The sequence below is a fragment of the Colossoma macropomum genome, unplaced genomic scaffold (genome assembly GCF_904425465.1).
Source record: "Colossoma macropomum unplaced genomic scaffold, Colossoma_macropomum, whole genome shotgun sequence".
NCBI classification, from domain to species: Eukaryota; Metazoa; Chordata; class Actinopteri; order Characiformes; family Serrasalmidae; genus Colossoma; species Colossoma macropomum.
The window spans coordinates 31304192-31328948 of record NW_023494793.1 but is presented as its reverse complement, the minus strand read 5'-3'; the positions used below and the strand labels follow the sequence as shown (position 1 = coordinate 31328948).

The 24757-nt window shown below is 38.3% G+C and overlaps 1 protein-coding gene across 3 annotated transcripts in view; it reads right to left on the bottom strand.

Annotated features, from left to right (window-relative positions):
• kazna (kazrin, periplakin interacting protein a) overlaps positions 1-24757 on the bottom strand; it is a 62216-nt gene that overhangs the window by 13232 nt on the left and 24227 nt on the right. Inside the window, exons 1-7 of one of the 3 annotated variants that reach the window (XM_036579169.1) lie at positions 23989-24282; positions 13865-14056; positions 9467-9603; positions 8003-8173; positions 7078-7161; positions 2597-2771; positions 401-597 (exon numbers count right to left, since the gene is read on the bottom strand). In XM_036579169.1, coding sequence (XP_036435062.1) covers positions 401-597; positions 2597-2771; positions 7078-7161; positions 8003-8173; positions 9467-9603; positions 13865-14056; positions 23989-24019 — 987 coding nt within the window. In that variant the 5' untranslated portion in view covers positions 24020-24282. Of the gene's footprint in view, positions 1-400; positions 598-2596; positions 2772-7077; positions 7162-8002; positions 8174-9466; positions 9604-13864; positions 14057-23988; positions 24283-24757 lie in introns of those variants that run through there. The other 2 variants (XM_036579170.1, XM_036579171.1) reach the window with 2 other exon arrangements.

Below are 24757 nucleotides of genomic sequence, written 5' to 3'. Positions count from 1 at the left end.
TTAATATAGGTCAAACAGTGTTTACTAATCATTGCTTTCTGTTTTTCTTGGCATTTTGCATACTGCTCGAACCTTTTTGGAACTGTTTGTAATTAATTTAATTGAATATTACTATAATTAATTAATATTGGTTCTACCATTACAAAAATTGATGCAGTTTAATTGCTACTATGAAACTAATATGTAACTTATGTAATTATGAAATGTGTGACCACTTGAAATATGGTCCACATGCCCAGCATCTTTCTTTGTCTTACTAATGAAATGAAGCCAAAAGCCCAAATCCCTATAAGACATTCCAATTGCAGTGCAATAGCAGTGAAATATGCAGCAAGACAAATATGACTAAGGGTCCTGACAATGTAAAAGGACTGTGTTGAGCGTATGTGTGTGTTCTCACGTTGCAGAGCGAGTGTGTTCTGTGTCGTGGTGAGTTAAGCTCAGATGGTGTGGATGATCGCTCTCCCTCCAGTGCCGAGGCGTCTGACAGAAGTGAAGGTTGCCGTGAGTGACAGGGGCTGAGACGCAGACTGCCTGAGGAGTGCGCCACACACACTCCATCAACGTCACACACACACGGGGGCGCGGCCTTTAACACTGAAGCACACACAAAACACACAAGCTCATTATACCATAAAACAGAATCCTGCTTGGCAAAAATACTTTAAGGTTCATCCTGCAATGAACCTCATACTGCTGCATATGTAAATATGAGCAGACTGCACACATAAACACATACAGCAGTGGAACTGCACATGTGTACGTGTTCCTGTCACCTGCATGACAAGCGGTGTGTTTGTGTCTGTGTGTGTACTTAGCCTGAGTGGATAATTCAGGCTGTGTTGACTCTGCTAAATGTTTGTGTGATTGTGTGTCTAACCTCTTCAACAAGTTACAGGTGGTGTTGACTTAAAGGGAAACTCCACTGAGTTTTCAAAATTTCTGCATTAGTCAATTGTTGAGATGTAAACAAAGTCATTTAAAGTGGTCTGATATGAACGGTGCATTGTAGAAAAACGTATAGACTCTGATTTATTTGTAGAGGTAGTGATAGAAACAAGGGGCCATAATGTCTACAACACATATATAGCCAATTGATTTTCTTCCCAAAATGACCAGCAAACCTATCAAATCTTCCAGCACTAAACTGACTATAAAATCAAAACATGTTTATTGTCACATCACATTAACACAGGGGCGAAGGTGAATGAAAATCTTAGGTGCGTAGCCCCCTTGTAGTACTTAAATACCAATATATATATATATATATATATATATATATATATATATATATATATATATGTATGTATACACACACTTCAGAATCTAATATACACATTAGTATACACCAGTACTGCACCATTCCCAATGCACAGTTTTGTAACAGCAATATAGCTTATGAAATACAAGCTATGGCATGTACATTTAGTCTGAGGCAGATAAATGAAAAGCAGGGTATACAAAGGATAGAACATTTATTATATATTTTCTAGATTATACAAGATTTGGCAAAAGAGTTTAGTCTTTAGTTTTGGGCCTAAAATTGGGCCACACCTCTATAATAATGCTAATTTCTGCTAGAGCCCCTATGGAATTCGAGTAGTATGCCAGCATTAAGCGTTAACATTTTGGGCCCTTATTGATTAAACACAGATATTTGAAGCTCATAAAAGACATATCATGTTTATTTGAAGCTTGTAACAGACAAATTAGCATATATTCTTGTAGCATCTTTACAGTGACTCTGTCAGTAAAGAGTCCTGCCACAGCGCTGCCACAGTTTTTCATTTTTTAATGTATGACTGAAATGCACTGTTTATCTGTTCACCACTGGAACAAAACTGTCCCCAACAATTGGAAATCAAAACATGACTGGTTGATTCTGTTGTTAGTTCCGTATTATGTCTGTGGTTAATCAGACAAGTTAGACCTTCTGTTCAGCTCCTGAAGTCATAAACAATGTGTCTACATACATACCAGAGAAAATTAGTTCTGTTTTGGACATTTTCTGTCGGGAGTTTTAAGAATTTAAACCCTTGTTTCCCATCATAATTTAATAATATAATAACAGTATTACTACAATATTTACAGGTTTAAATACAGTAAACATGATGATTATATTAAATAAAGATGAACTAGAAATTACAGACGTTTTTTTATTTTACAGAAATCAGAAGGACCCGAGCGAGCCCCATTGGAGTCTGAGGTTTTATACATAATCTTGATAATGGTAAAATGGTGCTAAATCTTAAATAAAAGTTTCCTTGGGTATTATTTTGCCCCATAGTGCCCTGTGTGCACTTCTCCACTGTGAATGTATTTTTCAAGCCAAAACCTTATCGCAAAGCTATCATACAACAATGTATCAGGTATCAGGCATCAGGCAACACTGATAACCATTTTGTGTAATGACTTAATGTGAGGTAGCGTTTAAAGGCATAAAACTTCGACACCACCACTACGAACAATACAGACTCTAGTTTCTCTAGAATGGCTCGTTTTACATCAAACTACTTTGAATTATGCAGATATTTAGAGAAATCGGTAGAATTTCCCTTGAAGAGTGGAATGTGCGTGTGTGTGTGTGTGTGTGTACCCTGTCTGTCGAGTGTGTGGTACAGGCTGTGTTGACTCTGGCGTATGGCTGCTGTTAGAGGCAGCTCTGCATGCATCACCCACTCCTGGTTGCCATTGACGACGGCCTCTGTGGGCATGGCCAAAGAGTGGCGCTTAGGAACATCTTTAGTGAGCGTAGCCAAAGACTGCTTAGCCTGCAACACAAACATGCACACAAACAAAGGCATTTTATCATAAATGAGTAAGAGGGTGAGATCGAAAAAAAAACTGAAGCCATCTGTAAGATGTCTAAACAACCATGAGCGCATAAATGTGTGTCTGCAGGAATACACGGGAGACAAATTAAAGAAAAAACCTGAATAAATGAGTGGAGAAACATGATGAGTGCAGATGCTTCCAGACAGGTGTACTGCATGATACAATTAAGCAATTAACATCCTACCATGCTCTGTGGAATACATAAAAACGCTGAGCTGGCCTAGTTAACCTCGATTTTGAATCGAGACAGCAAGAGGGAAAGATCTAAGTGACTTAGAAAAAGGGTTCATTATTGGGGCATGGATCGCAGGGGCTTCACTGTTCAACTGGCTGGTGTTTCTATAGGAACAGTTACTAAGGTGACATCTGCTTTTACATCTTAAGGAAAGACATCAGTAAACAGGGATGGAAATTGTGGTTGAAAGCGCACATTTTACAACTATAATGCTTGTGCATTTGTACGACATGTAAGGAAAAACAAAAGAGCAACTGTTTCTCAGGTGATGAGAATGTGAACACAGGATGTGATCAGACTGTGTCACCAAGAACAGTCTATCAACAACAGCAGGTATTATATTACTGATATTACAGCAGGGTTGCAGTTCATAAACCCCTCATTACAAAGACAAATGCAAATTTAAGAGTTCTGTCTTGTCTAAAATTCATAGGCGCTGGTCTATAGGTCAGACAAGCCATCCTTCACCATGTTCTCCACAAGTGGGCGAGCGCATGCGTGGCATACACCAAGAGAATAGTATAGAACAGAGAACAAGCCTCAGTGCTTGACCCCTACAGCTAAGGGGTTCAGTGGCCCTGCAATGCTGGCATGGTGTGGGTTCACTTGGGCACCTTATCCCCTTTTATCCTATGATGAAACATGGATGGAAGTGGTCTCTTGTAGGATAACAATACCTTCATCCACAGGGCACGAGAGGCCACTGAATGGTTTGCTGAGTATGAAAATTATGTAAATCATAATCTATGGCCTTCACAGTCACCAGATCGCAACCAAACTGAACACATATGGGAGATTTTGGTCAGACATGTTAGACAGCACTCGCCACAACCATCATCAAAACATCAACTGAGGGAATATCTTTTAGAAGAATGGTGTTCTTTCCTTTCAGAACAGTTCCAGAGATTTCTAGAACCTAGGCCAAGGTGTACTGAAGCTGTTCTGGTGGCCCAGCATCTTATTAAGACACTTTATATGGGTTTGTCCTTTAATTTGTCACCCATGTGTATATGCATGTGTTTGTGTGAAAGGTACTATGTAGATGTGTAGCGCTGAAAAAAAAATTGTATTTAAGACAAACATCAACAACTGTCAGTTGCAATACAACATATTAAAAGGATCATGAATTAAAGTATAGGTGCAATCTTTTTTTCAGCTCTTATTTAACTACTTTTCCATTTTTTGAGTGGGTGTTACATGAAATATTTACAAGATAACTAGGAATAACCCCTCTTGGGGCAACACCTCAGACTAGCCCTTACCGGATAAATGGAAAGAATTAGCCAGGAAGGTTCACTGCCACTAAGAGACATAAATATAATATGTTTGCCTTCTAAATAGAGCACATCAGAATGCATAGGATGTTGTAGACTATGTAGGCGTTTGGGATGGAATGTTTATTGAAAAGCAGATTTATGATTTAACATGTCAGTCACACTGCTTCTCCAAAATACTTGCCTGAGAAAACACACACCTACCTAACTTCCTTTGCACCTGTACTTTAATCAATTTCAGTCTACAGTCAGGTCAGGCAGCAGGCATCAAACAACTACCACATACAGAATTATGGAGATTCTCAGTGCTATCCACTGTAATCTCACATACATACATACATATACACACAAACACGCATACATTAGACTACAAACAATGATATGACGGCAAGCGAAAAGATCTTGAATGTTAGTAATTCAGTACAGTGCAAAAATCAGATAATTCCTTCATTTATTTAATTTCCAGTCAAAATGGCTAATAAATAACAGAGATTCATTTTTCAGGAGATATTTTTGAGGAGATCAGACATAAAATAAACCGCATGCACAAGGAAAGGGAACGTTAAAGTAAAATAAGTGAAAAACAGGAGTTTCCAAAACCAGAGTTGAAAAAATTATTAGAACATACCGAGAAAATGGGACTCCTAACAACTGTGCAAGACCTGGTAGTCCACCAAAACAGACATCACCAGATAAACAGTACTTAAAGCCTTCATCTTTGAGAGATGATGAGAAAATCAAGCTCCACCCTTGCTTAAAATTTGAAAAATCCACAGGTGTTTCTGTCCATCCTTCCACTGTGGGAAGACAGCTCAACACTATGAGTGTGGAAGATGTCAAGAAGCTGTTATTAGGAAAGATGTGGGAAAAATATTCCTGCAGATTTCTTTGAAAAACTGAAAGCAAGTCTACCGAAAAGAATAGACGCGGTAATATAAGCAAAAAGCGAATACTGAACAAATCACACTATATTTAGCTGTTGAAACTTCTGTGTAATGCTCTGTTTTTTCCTCACAATGAAAAACGTCATAGCTGTTTTGACTGGAAATTAAATAAATGAAAGGTGGCTTTTTGCACAGTACAGTACATTTAACATTTCTTATTACAGGATTATTCTTCAATTACGAAACGATTACTCAGCCTATATAAAGACTTACTTATTTTAAACAATAATATCAGGAAAATTTAACTTCTAACAATTTCACAATAATCTCAGAATAAGAACTGTTAGATATATATATTCATTTAAGATCTTTTCACTTGCCAAAATATCACTTTGCAAACTACAAGGCATGTGCTATAGTGAAAAATTCACAAGTTTTCTTCGTGCAGTCATTTGAGCCAAAATGATCTTAGTGCACACTGTTACACTCTTTGTCTTCTGTAGATCTCAAAGTAGATGGAGAAAGACAGAGAGAACAACAGCTAGAACAGATGCAGCAAAGACAATCTGAAGAAAAATACTTCTTTTGTGCACTGAAGTGATCACATTTTGGACTGGCACTCCATTTTATCAGATATGCACCCTCTTGTTTTTCTAAAGATTAACTGCATCGATTCCAGTGAAATTAAGGAGACATATCTGCTTAAAATCCCAGATTCAGATATTTGATCTTCACTCTAAAAAATAAAGGGGCCAAAATGGGTTATTTGTACAATGCAGTCAAAGAACCACTTTTGCTTCCTTTAAAAATAAGCCAATGTATGGTTCTTTAGAGAATCATGTTAGTAAATACAATGTGTGAGTGTGAAGAACCTTTTTAAAATGTAATGAACTTCCACAGAATGTAAAGATTCAAGATTCAACGAAGAAGCTTTTAACCGATAGAGAACACTTACATTACGTGATGTTCTTTAACCTTTATATTTTTTGCGCCCATACATCTCTTTATGGTTCTTCAGGGCCGTGGTTCTTACACCAGTCCACAGGGCCCCCCAGACAGTCCAGTTCTGCTCAATTTCAACTCCAAACATATATGGATAAGGCAAAAATGTGGACTGTTTGGGGGGCCCTGAGCACTGGTTTGAAAACCACTGCTTTAGGGAACTGAAAGTAGTTCTTCTATGGCATTGCGCAGAGAACTCTTTCTGGCACCATTTATTTTTTAGGAGTGTAGCACTGTGTTCAGAATCAATGTAGAATAACAAATTTGAAAGGCTTGAAGTAATGACAGACATTATTTGTTCTACATGATGCAAAATAAACAACATGTACAGACTGTATTTTCTACAGAACTGATGTGTTAACCCTTAGAAGTCACAGTTATTGTTGATGATAAAAGCATTTCTTTATCACTCATATAAACAAAGAAATCTCCTTCATAGAAACTCACAGAAGTCTTCAATCGATAACTTTGAATCAGTACCATATTTGTACATAGAAGAGGATTAATATCATATCATAATCACTTTATTAACTGACTATAATAACTCATCTTCTAAGGGTTAAGAGGGTTGACTTGCTGTTGCTTTACAGTGATACAGAGCATGAATCTGGTTAGCAGCACATGTCTAACACACATAAACACAGATAAATAAAAAGCTATTTCCCATGCCTCCAGCCACATATGCAGATTTGTTCTACTGTATGTTGGCTGGTTCAAAGAGTTTACAGACGTGCAGCCAATCAGATCACATCCGCTAACTCTGAACGCACACAACAGAGGGGGCGGGGACACTGTTGGCCAATCAGAGTGGGAGTTTGTCTTGACTGGCAGGCCTGGCTGATCTTACCGACATATTTCTGGGGGAGACTGGCTTTTCTGGATCTCGAACGAACAGCTGACACTCGAGTTTCTGGGCCACATAGTTACTCATCTGTTAAAGAGGCACACACACATACACACCAGCGCTCCAGCGTCTGAGCTACACACTTACTGTTTGAGGGTGTGTATAGTAACACACTCGAAACTCTCCACACCCTAGAGTTACACACAAGCACACACACACTACACTGAACCGTAAGCAGATAACTTTAATAGTGATATAATGATATAAAACAAGCAACCGACCGGCCATTTCATTAAGTACACCTTTTTGTATCTCTACTTACCATATATGTGCATACTGTCGTTCTACAATTACAGACTGTAGTCCATCTGTCTCTCTGCATACTTTGTTATCCCCCTTCCACCCTGTTCTTTAATGGTCAGAACCCCCACAGGACCACCACAGAGCAGGTATTATTTGGGTGGTGGATCATTCTCAGCACTGCAGTGACACTGATGTGGTGGTGGTGGTGTGTTAGTGTGTGTTGCGCTGGTACAAGTGGATCAGGAGTTTTTAAACACAGTGTCACTGCTGGACTGAGAATAGTCCACCAACCAAAAATATCCAGCCAACAGTGTCCTGTGTGCAGCGTCCTGTGACCACTGATGAAGAACTAGAGGATTATTAGCACAAACTGTGCAGCAACAGATAAACAGATGAGGTAGCTGTGTCTAATAGAGTGGACAGTGAGTGGACACAGTGTAAAAAAGAACTAAAGGGGGACATACCTAATAAGAAATTCTGAAAGTCATGTAAATATTTACGAGATTCTAAGAGCCCACTAGAAACAGTATAAACACACTCAGCCATTCAATTCAGCAGACAAGAAAACTGTAATATTTTGGGGTCCTTCTGTCAGAAAAACTCTGAATGTGTATGTGTGTCTTACCATTGTCAGTTCGGCCTCCAGCTCTTTGATTCTGTTCTCCTTCAGGTCCTGTGCGGAGCGTAGTGCAGTAGCGAGCTCTGTGGCTTCTTTAGTTTGACGCCGCAGATCCCACTTCTCTCTCTCCAGCAGGTCCTTCTCTTTAGCCAACACCTTTACTGCATCCTCACTCTCCTGTTCCACACACACACACACACACAGACAGATATACCTGTTACCGATGAAGCCAAATCATTTTTTTTCCTAAGTATTCTTTTTGATATATATTCTTTTCAAAAGCCCACCCAAGCAGATGTTTTAATGCTGCCTTTTGTCTGTTTGAAAGCTTTGTGGACGTGGGTGTTTTTTTATTTGAGATGAGTTTGTTAACTATGTCGAAGTTTCAAAAAAATTCATCCATGGAAATTAAGCTGCAAAAACAGCTTCATATTGGTTGTGATGTCACAACTATGAATGCATTTATATATGATCAGTCCTACAGCCTATAGCAGTTTAACCAGCCCATTAACGTCAAAGTGATAAGAAGATTGCTTGTTACTGCAGATAGTCTGAAGTAGAGTTATTGGAGTGGACATTGTGAGGAATTATGTAAGATTTGGGCTATTTGAAGACCCCTCTGGTGGAAATGTGTAACTGCACATGCAGAAGAACATTTTGTAATATCACAATGTTGTGCTTCGGTCCCCTTCCCCGACCAGAGGGGCCTATTAAAAGAGTATTCAACGAGAACTCAGTCAAAACTTACTGAAAGACGTAATTCCCAAAGATGTAGGTGAATTATGTACTATTGTCATCTTATCTTCATCAGTTCATGTTGATTTTGCATTTGAGACTTAAACATTGAACTGGACATTTTTTGTGCATGTGATTTTACTATGTTAAGATGCATGACGAGGTCATTCCACGGCATCCGACCCAACACGCCTGGCTTTTAAATGACTATTTCAGGCATCACAGCAAGACCCAAAGTGGCATATGTATACAATATTTCAGCGTTTTTTTTTGTCCTGACTCAGTAATGCCACTTCTTTCAATTAAAACATGTGCACAGCTGTAAATTATGAATCAATTTTAGGCTGTCAGGACATTTCAAAAGCAGTGACTGAAGTGCAGTGTTGTGTCCCTGAGGATTTCAGTTCAGAATTAACAGTTTATTCTCAACATTTCAGCCCAGGCTGCTTTTTGATTCACAGCAGTAGAACAGAGATCAGAATATAATTACCTCACATATCAGTCTTAAAAGCACAACAATAAAAAAACAGCCTGTTTAATTCCAGGGAATATAGAGATGTTTGAAAATGGTCATGTAAAATGAATTATGAGTAGTTTTGGGCCATAAAACTACATTGACTTTGTAAATGATCTTCAGGCAAAATGATAAAAGACAAGAAACATGGAATATGGGCCCTTTAATTTACTAGTGCATTAATGGTGTTTTTAGCCTGTTTGGATGCGAGTATGTCTTACTTTGCGGTGCTGTTCATAGTTGCGGATGAAGTCTCTGAGTTGTTCTTCACGGCTCTCCAGTGTGGCATAGAGCTGCTGCATCTGATTCACTAACTCTGCTTTCTCCAACTTCAGTCGCTTACGATCCGCCTTCATCGCTACAGAAAGAGAGAGAGAGAGAAAGAGAGAGAGAGAGAGAGAGAGAGAGAGAGAGAGAGAGAGAGAGAAGGAGAGGTATAAAGAGAGAAAGAGAGAAAGACAGAGGATGATATAGAGAAAGATAGAGAGAAACCTCAATACAGAAACAGTCATACTGATGGAGGAAATAGAAACATTGTATGGACTAGTCAGTTTGACATGGTTGCCATGAATATATAAGAGATGCTATCAATCAGTTCCATTACGATGCTCTTGGAGCTCATTATCCTATCTCTCCCTCTCTGTCTGTCTCTGTCTCTCTCTCTCTCTCTCTGTGGCCTATAGAGTGTGGTCAGTGAGGTTTTAACTGAGTGTTGCTCTTAGAAGGCGTTTGGAGCTGCTAGTCTGACTTGCAAATTATGCAAGGACATTCTGGCCATTTTTCCCAAATAAAGACTCATTATGTGGAAGCAAAACGCTAGCCAGCATGCCACAAAGGCCCTCACACACAGACGTGTGCTCACACACACCCACACACGCACAGGAGCACCTGGCAGAGGAAGTGGAGGCATGTACTGTAGACAGAGTTCAGCCCTGCCCAGCTGCTCTGCTATCAGACACCAACAAAACTCGTGAGCGGCATTTCGAGTAATTTTGTTTTACTGAACCGGTTTAGTTCAGTAAATAAACAGTGATTACTGACACATACAGGAAATGTATTCACAGCACCAATTTAATAAAACAGAGGGCTTTCATTGCGATATTGTTATATGGAAAATCAAGTGACTCCTTAATATATATATATACACACACACACATGTGTATGGGTCATTGTTATGAGTCCAAGTCTATTATTTTCCCAAATGTAACAAATGCATGACATTTATCAAATTATTCAGCAATTCCTCTATGTGAAACAATTTTCCATGTATCCATATAAAATTCATTTTAGTTTCTTTTTGCCTCCAAAAGTCTAAAAATGTTAGGTGGTGCAACTGTCCAACCATATGTGTTGATAAGGTAAACTATTAAAATGTAGCAATTTAGTTACATCAAATTTTTAATAAAATAGTTTGGCATGATTTTATATTTGATACTTTAAAATAAAGACCACGTTGCACAATAAGCCACAATAATTAAAAGTGCTCAACTCACTGAAAAACTTGTCTGTAAGTTCTTATTTCTTCAATGTCATGCGGCCCCTCCAAAAAATTTCATTTTGAGATGCTTTTAAAAAAGAGGGGCCAGGGTTTATTAATTGAAAAAAATGTAAGTATAAACTCAAGTTCAAGGACAAAGGTTTCTATGGGTTTCTAAGTAGATGCATGCTTAATTTGAAATTAGTCTGAAAAGTCAGGTGGCACAACCAGTAAGTCATATGGTGCAACCGGACCCATACAGTTTTAATAACTAACGTAGGCAATTAAAGACTTTCTGTTAATCTATAGCAAGCAGTTGCCTGCTCTGCATACTCTGACAATGGACCAGTTTGTTTCACAAAGGTCACCACCTACACGTCACCCAATGATGACACTCCTGGTTGTTTTGCATGTCAGTCAAATGGCCTTTTTCGATCAAAATAAGTGGCTGTTGTAAACAGAAGATGACTGATGAAACATATGTAGGACACTGTTCAATTTTTTGTCATGGAGTAAATGTCATGGAACAAACAAGATAAGCCACAAAAAATACTGGAAAAAACAGAAATCATATCTAAATCTGAAGTGATTTCTTTACTATATATTTGCTTTGTCTGGAGAGCTTATTTATTTTGTCTTATTTCCTTCTGTACTAAGACCAATTGATTTGGACTTTAGATTATAAAGAACAGAAGATCCCTCCCTTCTATGAACACAATGATTTGTATTCAGTATTTTACACACTGCATTACATCAAATAAAACGTCTAATTATGCTCTCTCTGTAATAAAGCATGCAGTTGGTCAGTGTTCTTTACTAACTGACTAACTGCATGCTTTATTACAAAGTAGTGAATACCGTCAGTTCTTCAAGAAACGATGATCTTCACAATATGTTCAGAAAAGCATACTGTGGTGTATAAATTATGGCCATTCCCATGAAAAACACTACCACAGTGTGTGGCATATGGGTTTGTGTTTGTGTGTGTTCCGAGCAAAACACAACAGAATCTAATACTTTAATTAAAAACAGCACAGCACTCATTAGAAATGGTAATGGGAAACTGAATGCATGTTTTGTGGTTTGTAAATGGAGCTTCTTCTCAGAGACTTTAGTCTCAGTGGGACTTCCATGTTGAAATGAGGGTTAAATAAAATATAAATAATCATTCTAGACCATTGCTCATTAACAGGTGCAACCAGCCAGAAGCAAAACACAAAATAAATAAACAGCAACATCATCACCCGCTGATATGCAGGGAAGATACAGTGCATGACTGAATATGAAATTACAGAACAGAGCTTTATTTCTCTCCAGAGGAAATTGACTTCCACATACAAAAAAAACACAGCAAGAGACAGGAGCAGATCAAAACTCTGATACATTGATAAGAACAAATGAACATGCATAACACGCCTCGGATGATTTTACACTGTACTGTGACAACCAGCTTTCTGAATCTGCTCTGAGTGAGCCATTCTCTGTGTAATAAATAATGACTTTTATACAGCTCAGATGAAAGAGTTCACAACTCTTTATTATTTTTAAATGAGACAGCTGATAGTGGCTCAAGGACAGATATTGCGCATAAGATTCAGTTGATGGGATGAAATCATGTTAAGCTGCACTGCCAGAGATTAAGTGAAAGTGTCTCCATAAAGTTGGCTGTAAAATGCCAGCATAAATAAATGTACATATGGCAGCAATTTAATGGTCAGCTTCATTTCTGAGGCCAAAATGATCTATTTCTGCCTTCTGCTTTAATGTTGCAATTTCTCAATGCTGTTCTCATGCTTACTATGATAGGTAAAGAGTATGATTTTACAATGGCTAGCACACTGAGGGTCCAATTCCACATGCTGATAGTAGTGATGATGAAATTCAGGACACAGTGACAGTATGTGACATGAAATCCAACATCCTCAAAAACAGAGAACGGTTAGTCATCCAAGGCAATGAATTGCTTTCATTTTTAGCTATGCACACTGTCAATATCACCTGTGCTTTTTTTGTACTTCCAAAAATTGTGGCTACAGATGACATTGACAGGACTTTTGCTTCAGTCTTTTTTCAGTAAAAAAGTTTGGCCACTTTTCTCTTTTGGCCAAAAAACCAAAAGCACCATTTTTGACCAGTGTGGACATTGAACCTACTTTGGGAGCAGATTTAAATGGATTGAAAATGATAAAGCCAAAGTTTTTCAGTGTATTGCCAATGATACATTAATATAAAAGCATTTAATGCAATAAACTAAAAGAGGCATCATGGTTTAGAGTTATTGTTAGGCATGACATGGAGTAAAAAAATCAGTGGTAAAAATTACGGAACCACAGGGCCTTGAGTGGATTATTGCTGGTATAACACAGTGTTGACAGGGTACAACATGATTAAATACACCCATGTGTAATAAATAATTCATTAACAGTAACAGTCCAGTAGCAATACTGTAAGTTTTGAATGAGTAGAAGTGCCATTTATGATCCAGAGCTAATCATCCAACATCAGTACTTGACCTGACTAATGCTCTTAAGGATGAATGCAGTCAAATCCTCACAGCAATGTTCTAACATCCAGTGTAAAGCCTTCCTAAAAAAGCAGATTTCAGAAGAAACAGACGAGCAGGTGTCTACAAACCTAACAATGTATGTGGACACTGAATATTGCACAGTTGTTTAAATGTAACTGAAGCACTCAGACTTCACAACTGGACCTGTCCATTTCACAAAAATCCTTTTATTCTGGGTATCTGTTAAGAAGCATGAAAATAAACAGGCTGTATCCAAATTCTACAAATTCTACTGCAGTAGGGTCAGTGAGGGCCAGGGAAGGTCAGCAATATATACACATCGCTCTAGGCCCAAAATGAGATACAGCTACTCTTCAAAATCTCCACCACATGGTCTGTGCAGCATAATAAGGGGTAAAGGTCAGTATCAGTGTCAGGGTTAATGAAGATTCACCTTGTGCTGTCTGAGGTAAGGGTGAGAGATAGGGGTGAAAGGGACAGACTTGGGGTGAGAGGTTAGAGGTTACAGACACTCGGGCTAATTATGAATGATGTGAGCTCAGGTGATTTGGGGTCAGATCTGAGGTTAGGTTCAAACCTTGGGGTCCTTGATGGGTCAGCTGAATGTGAACTCACCGTGTAGAGCCTCTTTGGCACGGTCCAGCTCCTGCTCCCTCTGGGACAGCTGCACTCGGAGCTCAGCAGCAGAGAGAAGCTCTGCAGAACAGCCTCCCCCGCTCTCCTCCAGCTCCTTATTCAACATCTCCTTCATCCGCTTCAGCTCAGCCACTTCCTCCTGGAGACACAGCACTTCCTCACGCAGCAGCACTGTGGAGAGAGAAAAGAGATTAAAAATCTCATAAGGCAGTATAATAGAGCTGCACAATACGGACAGATTACCGTATTGTGACTTTATTGCAACACGCTGCGTTTGGTATATGACGTGCAGCATGCTAAAAATACATTTGATGTAACATGATTTAAGAGCCCATATCCTATATTTTTTTTTGCATTTGATCCCCCCCCCAGCTCCCCCCGATGTTCGCTTATGAGTTAATTTGCATACCAAAAACAGTCATAATTCATTTTTACCTCACTATTTTCCAACCTCAATTTAACTGCTTTCGCTACTGTTCCTTTAACACATTCAGTGCCGCTGTTGACAGTAGATCATGTTCTATGAATTTGGGGATAATTTCGTTTTTTAGTCATTTTAATGGATTTCACTGTCCAGTATACTGGATACTGGATTTAGAAATATTTAATCTGAAAGATTCTGAAGCACAGAAACACTATTTCTGCTTACAACACTGGACTAGCCTTTAAAATGTATTTAATATGTGTAATATTACTTAAACATCTATGTAAAATGTAATGTTTTCTGATTTTTTTATTGTTTCAGCCTTTTGTTCACTTTAGATCTAGTAATGCAAATATGCATATATGCTTTATGTTAAAAAAGCTCTGTGTTTATTATTATGATATACAAATTATCATAATAATTATTTAATATTTTAGGAGTCATTCATGCTGACATCCTGGTAATTCCAAGAGTTCCGAAACTTTTCCAGGTTACTGTACATACAGTGACATGCATCAACAAAGCATGTGTATCAATTAAAAAGTAGTTACTAGGGTTTACGAACAAACTGACAAAGAAATACACAAGCTGAGTGGCTGATCTGTTTCACATATCTGATCATTTACGTTGCAGGTTGTAATCGTGATTGAAAATATATGGTAGAGCATTTTCTCACTGAATTACTGTGAGAATGACGAGAGTCTTGTAATTTGTGTGTATTTAGCTGAGACAGTGACAGTCAGGGCGAGTTTATATTATTTAAAGAAGAAATTAAAGAAAGTTTCTAAAGTTTTGGAGGAAAGAATCATTCTAAACAGACTTCATCCCTACATATTTAACAAAAGCTTTAATCCAAAGCGATTTATAGTGGAAGGTGACCATACTGTTGGGAGTCTTGTTCCAGGGCTCTTATTGGGATGTTATAGAGTGGTGTTTCTAATTCCTGCATCAATGAGGCATCAAACCTTGATAACTCCTCCACTGACAGAAGCCTTGCTTTAAGCAGAAAGCAGAGGCCACCTTGTAGACTTAGATGAGAAATTAAATTTGGTAATAAAATAACAATAACAACATGTCAACGTGTGGGCCTCTGTGTATGGATACTACTTGAAAACCCAACATTTTATGATATTATAATGTACGTAATTTTTCTCCCACCACTACTAGCTGCACACAATAAATAAATGTTAGACTTTTTGTGTTTTTGCTTTTACTTATATATAATATAAAACTTTTTCTTTTTGGCATATTCAAATACTATAAGTTTATAAACTATTTGTTAGAATACCAAAAATCATATTTTAAAATAGCCTAGATTTCCATCTGAAGTCTGGGTTTGGGTGTAGAGCTGTGTACGTGTGGGATAGGACTGACTGTAATAGTGTCTGTTTTGATTTTGGTCAGGACTGACTGTGTGTGTGAAAGGGATATTAAAGACTTCAGTAATGGTGTTTAGAGATGAAAGAGACAGCGATTAGAACTAATGATTAGTCAAAGTCAGCTACTTAATGCAAATTGCTTCAATCTGCAGAGCAGCTGAATATGCGCATACATTAACTCTTTCCCTGAATCCCCTGAGCTCTCACAATTCATTCAAATACACATTTCAATACGGTATAGCGGCATCTCTGCCTTATGCAAAACAATCCTTTAAAAAACATGAGTGGATGCATAGAAGAGAAATTTCTCGCCTTGAACACTGAGAGACGACAGGAAAATGGTGTGTGTGTGTGTGTGTGTGTGAGAGAGAGAGAGAGAGAGAGAGAGAGGGAGAGAGAGAGAGAGATTAGTGAGTCATAAATAAGATTCTGAAAGTATCAAAAAAGTATCAAAAACCAACCGGGGTAACCAGCCCACTGTAGGCGAGAGTAGCCGAGGCATACATGAAGAGAAATATCGCAAATTATAGAATAGCCTAAGTAAAGTAGAATGGTCACTAAATCATATATATAAACAATATAAAATGATAACAGTAAAACAGTTAAAATGAATGAAGTCATTTTAAAGAGTTGCGAAGTAATCTGTCATCTGAACAACACGCAAATTCTTGTAACTTACAGAGATGGCGGAGCTTTCAGTCCGACGGCCACAGCTGCCAAGCCCAGCAAAACACTAAAAATAACCGTTCTGTGGTTTAATTCCTGCTTTGAGTTTATAGGGAATAAGTGCCGTTTGGTGAAGTTGCTTCACAGTGAGCCTGATGGCCATGACTGCAGTGTTATTTCAGCAGAGGATAATGTATTAGTGAATAGACCATGTCAAACACTGGATGTCAGTTCGCCTTGCAGGAACTGTGCTGGTGGGCATGGGACAAAACGTTTTGGTTGCAGGCGGGAGCGGGACAAATGATTCCGATTTTCCATGGCAGCAGGTGGGAGCAGAATGAAGTACTGCAGGTTGAGATTTCTAAAATGAAGTTTAAGAGGTTCATAATTACACTAATTTGTTCAAATTTTAAACTTGGCTTGAAAAAAAAAACGCCTCATCCTGCTCTCTGAGGCAATGCCAAAAACAGACCTCCACTGAAAGGTTATTCTGTTTCACTGTGGTTCAAGGCTTTTAACCAGCTCTCTATGCTATATTGTTGCTCTTATTATTGGTCATCGGCTTTTCAGTTCCTGCAGAAATAAGAGAACTTCATCTTCTCTTTCCTGGAAAGCCTGAAGACCAAGTGAATAGCACTGAATGACCCCATCACAAATAAGCAAAAGTGAAAAATGCCATATGCCACAACATGTACAGCGGCTTTTGTCAGAGAGAAGGAATGATCTGTTCAAACGACTGAGCTTTTTGTAGAATAGAAAACCCTTACACTCATTCTTCTTAATCAGCAGCATGCTGAGTCCCTTTACTAAAACATGCAGTAGTCAAGAGGTGAAGGATTCCAACAAAGACCACATAGTAACAAAGAAATCAAAAGCACACCTTACAAGCAAAAAATACTGTGGGCACACAAAACAGTCTGAAATTGCATCACCTTGAATCCTGAATCTCTGAGGGCTCCATTACAAATCAGGTAGAATGTGGCTTACTGCCTCACCATATAACAGCACTGAATCATGACAGTATAAATCCTTTCATGAGAGTCTGTTTGATGTGGGAATTGTTATCATGAGGCCTTGACAGCTCGGTGTTGACAAAGACAAAATGAAGAAGTAGCATAAATCAGATCAGCACTGCAGCTCTGACAAACTGTCACACTTCCTTACACATTCAAACCTTATCTTGTGCATGTGTGTGACTGTGTGCGCTTTATGGAAGTGTTCTGAATGCTTGGGTTTGTTTACATGACCTAGCAGACAGCCAGATTGGCTCTACTGCCAAAATTCTACCAACTCTGCTCTCATGGTCCCTACACCATATTTTGCAAATGGCATTGCTAAGCGTGGGAGATGCAGAAAAAAAGATGAGCATGATATGAGAGCTGTTGCTATTAATTATATTATAAGGGATGTCACTACCGATATAGGGGATGTCACTACCGATATTCACAATCAAGTAATCTAAAGGTTTTGACGATTAATCAAGTACTCATACTTGATGACCTGTAGTTTATTACAGCAAACATTTAACTTTCCTTTATATACATAAAACTTTCAATCAGACACACATTCATGAGATCCTGTTGGTGTGGGTTTCCTCTTTTTCAATGTCTGAGTGTCAATAGCTCTCCTTTGTGGAGAATCCTCAGACTGATAAACATGGCTTTAGAATGACATGCAGATTCCCTGTTTGTCATTCAAATTGTCAGCTGATCATTTTTTTAACTAACTGAGTAAAACAAGACATTGTAAAATCACGCCAAATAATTACAATGGAACAGAAAAAAATCATACCAAGCCCTTCAAAAGATAAGACAGAAAGCCTAGAAAATATACGTAAATAATACACTACATGGCAAACAATGCATGTATTAGGCCATTGCTTACTATAAACAGATACAGTCTTTGTCTTTACCCTGTTCTTCAATAGTCAGGACCCCCACAGGACACCACAGAGCAGGTATTATTTAGGTGTAGGTTCATTGTCAGTACTGCAGTCACACTGACGTGGTGGTAGAGTGTTAGTGTGTGTTGCGCTGGTACGAGTGGATCAGACACAGCAGCGCTGCTGGAGTTTTTAAACTGTCCTATGAGAGTTATGACGACTGAAGAACAGGGTAAAAGGGTAAAATTGTAGAACTACAAAGTGCACCTATGTGTTAAGTGGAGCTGAAAAAATGGACTATATATATATATATATACACATATGTAGTGTAACACTTTATGACTATAGTAAGTATAAATAAACATACATACAGTAAAACATTACAGGTTTCTTTATTGTAAAAAGTTATTAATATCTTAAGATATAGAAAAATACAGTTGCATAAGTTTGATTCCTGACTTCTTACTGAATTTTCTATTGCACAAACTCATTAGCAACACACCTGTAATTTAATGAAGGATCGATTAGGTAAACTAGGTATCGGACGGTAACTGTTAATACTAGGCTTCCTCAAGGAGAGGTCTGGAAACAAGCTGGCTAAAGTCAAACTGAAATTACAACAAACTGAATGATGGAGAGAAGACCTGCATAGTGTGCAGCGTGTGCAACAGAATGAGGTTTATCAGCCACTGTTACAAAATGCCCACATTAATTTCTATGTTAATTAAGCACTCAAATGTCATTATGCACAATGCAGCTCTTAGTGGATAATGCAGACACCCAGCTGCACAATCACACAAGCAGTAGATAATGGGCTACTTAAACCAGCGCGAGTGCAGCAGAAAATGAGCTGGTCAACTGCACTTTCAGCGTAACTCAGGGTAAATGATATGTGCTTTGAAGTACCTAATTCATTAAAGAAATGAGCCATTCTTTGAATAAGTTGTACATGGATAATGTGCACAAAAGTCATTTAACCTTTAACGGAATACAGTCATTATTGTTACTTTGCTATACAGTTGACTTACTTTACATAATTATTTATTTAATATTGGGCTGAACTGAGGTTTTTTGAGGTGGGTTTGGGATGTAATTGTCAGAATGGCTTCAAAAAGAAAAGAATAACAGTACAGAGCATCACTTAGTCAGCTGTAAAAACAAAGGGCCTCATTTACCAGCCGTTCTTAAGAAGAAATTTCTTATGCAGTTCTCATAAAGACTCTGACATTCACCACTGTCTTCTAATTGGTATTTGTTCTTAGGTAAGAGCAGAATCTACACACACTCAAGAGCACAAAACTGTGAACAGTTCTGTTATGAATCTGATATAGACTTTTCTTAGGACCTTTCTAAAGCACAAATTTCAGAAAAACTTAGGAAGATATTGGTGAACGAGGCCCAGTGTGCGCAATAGGGCTGTGAAAATAATATTCCACTTTCAAATCTGATGAAAAAAATGCACATTTGAATGTAGAAAATGTCCATTCGGTTGCTGTAGCTCCTTGTATGTTTCAAGCCAATTAGTACGAAGGGAGCCGATTCAAATGAAGGGAAGAATATGGCACTGCTGACCCCAAACAAGAAAAAACAACAAAAATAATTTTGGCCTTAATTAGAGTTTTAAATTGGGGATATCTGCAAACATCCGACAGCCTGTTAGCAACCCAGTCATTCTGAACGAAGCAATATGTTTACTTTATAAACTGAATAACACTAATGGGCCAAAATACGTTCTTGTGTAAGGAAATCAATGATCTGCTTTAGATAACAGATGTTTTTTGACAAGGCAACTTTCTAAAGGTGGATGCTGTGTAGCTCAGTGAGCTAATAATCACGTAATATGTATGAGCTGAACTGAACTTCTAGTTTAGCTGTTGAGGCTATGCTGCTAGACAGCTTCAAACACTCGCTCCACATACACACCTTTCTTGCACTACTACTGGTGTGCTCACACTTTTAGCACAGTCACTCTCTTTAGTTTAATGACAGCAGAAAATCACTGCCAGGGAAATTTTATGAGTAAGTCATTCTCAAGGACACATCAGAATAGGCCTGGCTTTTACTGTAGTTATGTATCCTACTTATTTTTTTGCATAATAATAAAAACGTTTTTTTAATTCAAATATTTTCAATGGGAAATGGGAAAATGTGAATTTGATTTGTGCACATTAAATGTGTAGTGTTTGGGGCCAACGAAGCACAAGAAAAATTGGTGTCCCTTTATTTTCAGGAACACCTAAAGGGACTTTATTAAGGCTCTTTTGTCAGCATTTATTAGACTTGTAAGCCTTATTAGACGCTTTCAAATGGTTTATTCACTATGCATAAAGCTTTATTCAGTATAACTTGTATTAGTACATGATTGGAGAGAAACACTAATAACTGCATTAAATTCAAAATTTACATCTTATTAGAGTGTAACAGGCAGCATTTGTTTCTAGGTAGTTTATAACTTTAGAGTAAATAAGAGTTTAATAATTCACTACTCCCTCAACATGTTCTATATTCTAAAGCACAATTTCAGTCATCATTAATTAGATGCTAAAAAGTGCATAACAAGTTTTCAGTAAGTCAATTCACATTACAAACTGACAACTTGGTATTTTGGTTGTTATACAAGAAGTCAATGGCTAAAACTGTACTTCAGAATATGGAGCACATCTTGTGTCTTTTCATGACTTTCATCAGCTCTTAAGTAATATACCCAAATAAAGCAATAAGCATGACACTACCTAGAACCCAAATGTTCCCACTTGTACACTAATAAGAGAATTTGATCATTTGTGCTCACATAAAAAGGTATAAACAAAGTGTATATTATACATTTTTACAATAGATAACACATAACAGATCTCCAATTATATATTAATACAGGTTACAATGTATAAAGCTTAATGCATAGTGAATAAACCATTCAGAACTGTCTAATTGGAGCAAAGAACCTTAATAAACAAAGCAGACCTCAATAAAGCCCCAACAGGTGTTCCTTAAAAGTTTCAAATAAAATGATACAGAAAATGTATATATGACACTGTCCTTCTACACTCATTGTCCATTTTATCAGCTCCACTTACTATAAAGGTGCACTTTGTAGTTCTGCAATTACAGACTGTTGTCCATCTATTTCTCTGCACACTTTGTTAGTCCCCTTTTACCCTGTTCTTCAAAGGTCAGGAACCCCACAGGACCACCGCAGAGCAGGTATTATTTGGGTGGTGGATCATTCTCAGCACTGCAGTGACACTGATGTAGTGATGGTGTGTTAGTGTGTGTTGTGCTGGTCTGAGTGGATCAGACACAGCAGTGCTGCTGGAGTTTTTAAACACCTCAGTGTCACTGCTGGACTGAGAATAGTCCACCAACCAAAAATATCCAACCAACAGTGTCCTGTGGGCAGCATCCTGTGACCACTGATGAAGAACTAGAGGATGACCAACACAAACTGTGCAGCTACAGATGAGCTACTGTCTCTGACTTTACATCTACAAGGTGGACTGACAAGGTAGGAGTGTCTAATCGAGTGGACAGTGAGTGGACACAGTGTTTAAAAACTCCAGCAGCACTGCTGTGTCTGATCCACTCGTACCAGCCCAACACACACTAACACACCACCACCACGTCAGTGTTACTGCAGTGCTGAGAATGATCCACCACCCAAATTATACCCGCTCTGTGGTGGTCCTATTGGGGTCCTGACCATTTAAGAACGGGGTAAAAGGGGGCTAACAAAGTATGCAGAGAAACAGATGTACTACAGTCTGTAATTGTAGAACTACAAAGTGCACCTATATGGTAAGTGGAGCTGATAAAAAAGGAACAATGAGTGTAGAAACAACAAGGTGGTTTTAATGTTACAGCTGATTGGTGGTGTCAAGTAATTTTTTTTTCCCATTCATTGTAAATCAAAATGTGACTGTTCACTCAGTAATACAACAACTCACAAATGTGAGTCATTTCCAACCACTGTAATTTCAAACCATTGACCTCAGTAAACCAGTATAATTTCACCAGTGTAGTGTCATTTTGCCAGTATAATTTGATTCACTAGAGCAGTTGGACAGTGGAAAGAAATGGACAGAATTTAGAGAGCCAGGAGTAAGACTAGAGATAATCAATAATGTGTTCTTCAGACAAAAGCACTGTGACTGAAAACGAGGGATGAAACACTTAGTTAGAAAAAGACAGAGGGCCAAGGCCAATGACAGATTACTGCTCTTGTATATTTAATGGAGAGGGCACTGGCCCAGAAAGAGATCAGCAAGAAGAGAGGCTAGTTTATAAGCAATGAACGCCTGGAGCTCAGGCTCAATATTAATTTATATCCTCTTCCATTTTCAAAAACTAATTTCAAGCCCTGAAGACTCTGGAGCACATGAACCTGAAAATGTCAGGCTTTGGTGTGACTTTATGTCATTTTATTATCAATGTACAGTACTACTGCAAAATGAGAGACTGCTGATTTAATTTTCAGTCAAAACGGCCTTAAAGTACAAGCCATTTTTAAGGAGACATTTGTGAGGAGATAAGATCTTAAGAAAATCCACTTGCATAAGGTAGAGGAAAGTCAAATCAGTGAAAAAACAGAAGTTTCCAAAACTGAAGTAAACAAATGGTTACAGATATAGAGAAAAATGACTCCTAACAACTGTGCAAGAGCTGGTAGACCACCAAAACTGCCACCATCAGACAAACAGTGCTTAAGCTTTCATCTTTGAGAGAGAGGAGAAAAATCCAGAAGTGTTTCAGTCCATCCTTTCACTGTGAGAAGACAACTCAACACCATGAGTCTAAAAGGACGTGTAGCTGCCAAAGAGCTGTTACTGAGAAAAGAAAGTGTTCTCTGAACAATGGACTGGCCACTCCAGAGTCCAGACCTCAACTTCTTTGAGAAGCAGAAAACGCAATCAGCTTCTAAGACTGAACTTTGGAGGAGTCGTAAAAATATTCCTGCAGATTTCTTTGAAAAACTGAAAGCAAGTCTTTCATAAAGACTGGAAGCTGCAATAAAGAAACAATACTGAAAGTCTTCTGTGTCATTAAAAAAAAGGATGGTCTCTGACTTGTACAGCAGTGCATGTGTGCAAAGAAGAAGATGCATAGATCTTAAACAGGTGATTCGACCAGGCAGATGTTGAAAAGTTAGAATTGATTATCATTGATTATAATAGAAACTGTTGAAGTATGTGCTCATTTTTGGGCCAAAAAAGTTTTTCAAGATTTTCAGATTTTTGATGCTGTTTGGTGTTTTGCTTTTATGGCCTATAGCGTATTACTGTGCAAATAATTCCTCCAATCACATTTTCTGTGATCTGTGTATTTTTAAATAGAATCTGAACTCTGTTTCAAAATAATCAAATCAATTTGTGGTGAACTTTGATATTTCATGATGCGTTAAATAACTTCCGAAAGAATTGCATTAAAATCAAATCCAATTTAATTGTTGCAAGGTCACAGATTTACACCCGAGAGGCCGTGTTTCTGCTCTCTTGATCCTTGTTTGAGCGTGAACAGGACTGGTTTTGAATGTCAACAGTATCTCCTCTTGCTGCCTCAGTTTGAATGTAAACAGGTCCAAAGATCATAACGGTTCTGCAGTCCCAGCGCATTCAACAAACACCTAAACCCCCCATTACTGACCACCACACCCCACCCATTGAGAGGGGAACCAGTCATTCAGGTCTTTAAACTTTCCTTTAGCACTAAACGATTCTGTTTTCCCTCAGGAAGACGACCGGTAACCCCAGATACTCACCGGCTTTCCCCTCCTCTCGATCCGACTTCATTCCACACTCTGTCCCCAACACCTGTCTGCTTCCAGCAGCAGCTACTGATACTTCATATTTAGCAATGACAAAGAAAAAACATCACCAGCTCCAAAGTTTTCCATCAGCCAAGCACTAAAACTCTGAGCTCTCTCTCTCTTACTCTATCACTGTCTTTTGTAGGTCTCTCGCTCTGTCAGCCTCTACACGGTGAGCGTAACAGCAGGTTTGCTAGTATTTCATTTCCCCTCTCCCTGCTCAAGCAAACTGGGCGGGGACAGCCGGGACATAATGCCACGACCTGAGCTAACCTACCCCCCCGCCCCCACACGTTACCACACGCATACACACACAGGTGAATAGAGGGGAGGAGCTAGGGTCAAGGTGCAGTATTTCCAGCAAGTGAATACATACTCTCTCCTCTTTCTCTCTCTGTTTAACACTCTCTCACTCTAACACCTGATTTTCTACTTAACACCTCTTTACTTCAGTTCCCACACACATTATCACAAACCTAAACACAGTTTACAATACACATTTTAATACAGGTTTTGGTAGCACTTTATTTTGCAGTGTGATAAGTAAATATACAGGACTTACAAAGAGTCTGGTACATACTTTGCGTGCTGGATAATAAAGTATGTAATAATTGTGAAAAGTACCAGGTATATAAACTACAACTTGGTGCTACAATTAAAAATAACTCAGAATTTAATATATATACATGCAGTACTTACAAAAAATACTTGGTGCAAACTT